The 886-nt window shown below is 70.1% G+C and overlaps 1 protein-coding gene across 1 annotated transcript in view; it reads left to right on the top strand.

Moving 5' to 3' along the window:
- The first annotated feature begins 399 nt into the window (after nucleotides 1-399).
- CALM3 (calmodulin 3 (phosphorylase kinase, delta)) overlaps nucleotides 400-886 on the top strand; it is an 11,510-nt gene continuing 11,023 nt past the window's right edge. Inside the window, exon 1 of the mRNA XM_015419678.1 lies at nucleotides 400-429. Within this exon, the coding sequence (XP_015275164.1) occupies nucleotides 400-429 (30 nt within the window). The remainder of the gene's footprint in view (nucleotides 430-886) is intronic.

Raw genomic sequence — 886 nt, 5'->3', positions numbered from 1 at the left:
GAGAGAATTTAAAAAAAAAACCCAAAACGGAAATTTAGCTGGAAATGCGCCACCGCAGAGGGCGCGGCAGACACAAGAGGGGGCGGGGACACGTTTGAGAGGCGTGGCTCGAGTTCCCGGGGGCGGGGCCAGTTCAATTGTAACAGGCGCGCGGCTGTGTGAAGGGGGCGGGGCCACCGGTTTGCAAGGTGGTCCCCGTGGCCCCTCCCCCTGCCCGCTCGGAGTGTGTCGGGGAGGGGCACTTTGGGACCGTACCATTTCCCAGGGCGCGCGGGGTCCTGCTCATCCTCCTTCCCTTCCAAGCCCACCCAGCCGATGCTCCTACCCGGGCTGGCCCCACCCATCCCTCCTCCCCGCTTGGTTCCTCCCTCTAACCTCCCGCCCTTCCCCCTCCCCGACATGGCCCGCTCCAATTTTGACGCATTGCAGGTGAGGGGCGACCAATCGCCGCGGGACTCTCATCCTGCGCCTCGCCCCGCAGCCAATGGGGAGGCGGGACACAATCGCGTTCGCGCCGCGCGGTGCCCTTCCGCCGGAGGGGCGGAGGAAAAAAAAGTAGTCCCCTCGCTCTGGGGGAGGGCGTGGAGAGAGCGAGCGAGCGAGCGCCGCCAAAGGAGCTGGGGCGAGCCTCCCTCCCTCCCTCGCGCGGCCGCGCCCTCAAGCTGAAAGGGGGGCGTGGCCGGGGTGGGGGCAGGCCGGCCGTTGGCGGAGGGATCCCGGCTCTCGCGCGCGCGCGGGGGGGCGGTGCGGCGGTTGCGAGGCGGTTGAGTGGGGTCCGGCTGCGGCTTCTGCCTCCCTTTCCCGACGTTGCCGCCGCTGTCGCCGGTTGAAGCCTTCGGACGCCCCCCCCACCCCCGTCGCCCCCCCGCGCCCGCCCTGGTGAGGG

This window comes from Gekko japonicus, unplaced genomic scaffold (assembly GCF_001447785.1).
Source record: "Gekko japonicus isolate JY-2015 unplaced genomic scaffold, Gekko_japonicus_V1.1 scaffold1436, whole genome shotgun sequence".
NCBI lineage: Eukaryota > Metazoa > Chordata > Lepidosauria > Squamata > Gekkonidae > Gekko > Gekko japonicus.
The sequence above is the reverse complement of the archived record's forward strand: the minus strand, read 5'-3'. Positions and strand labels throughout refer to the sequence as shown.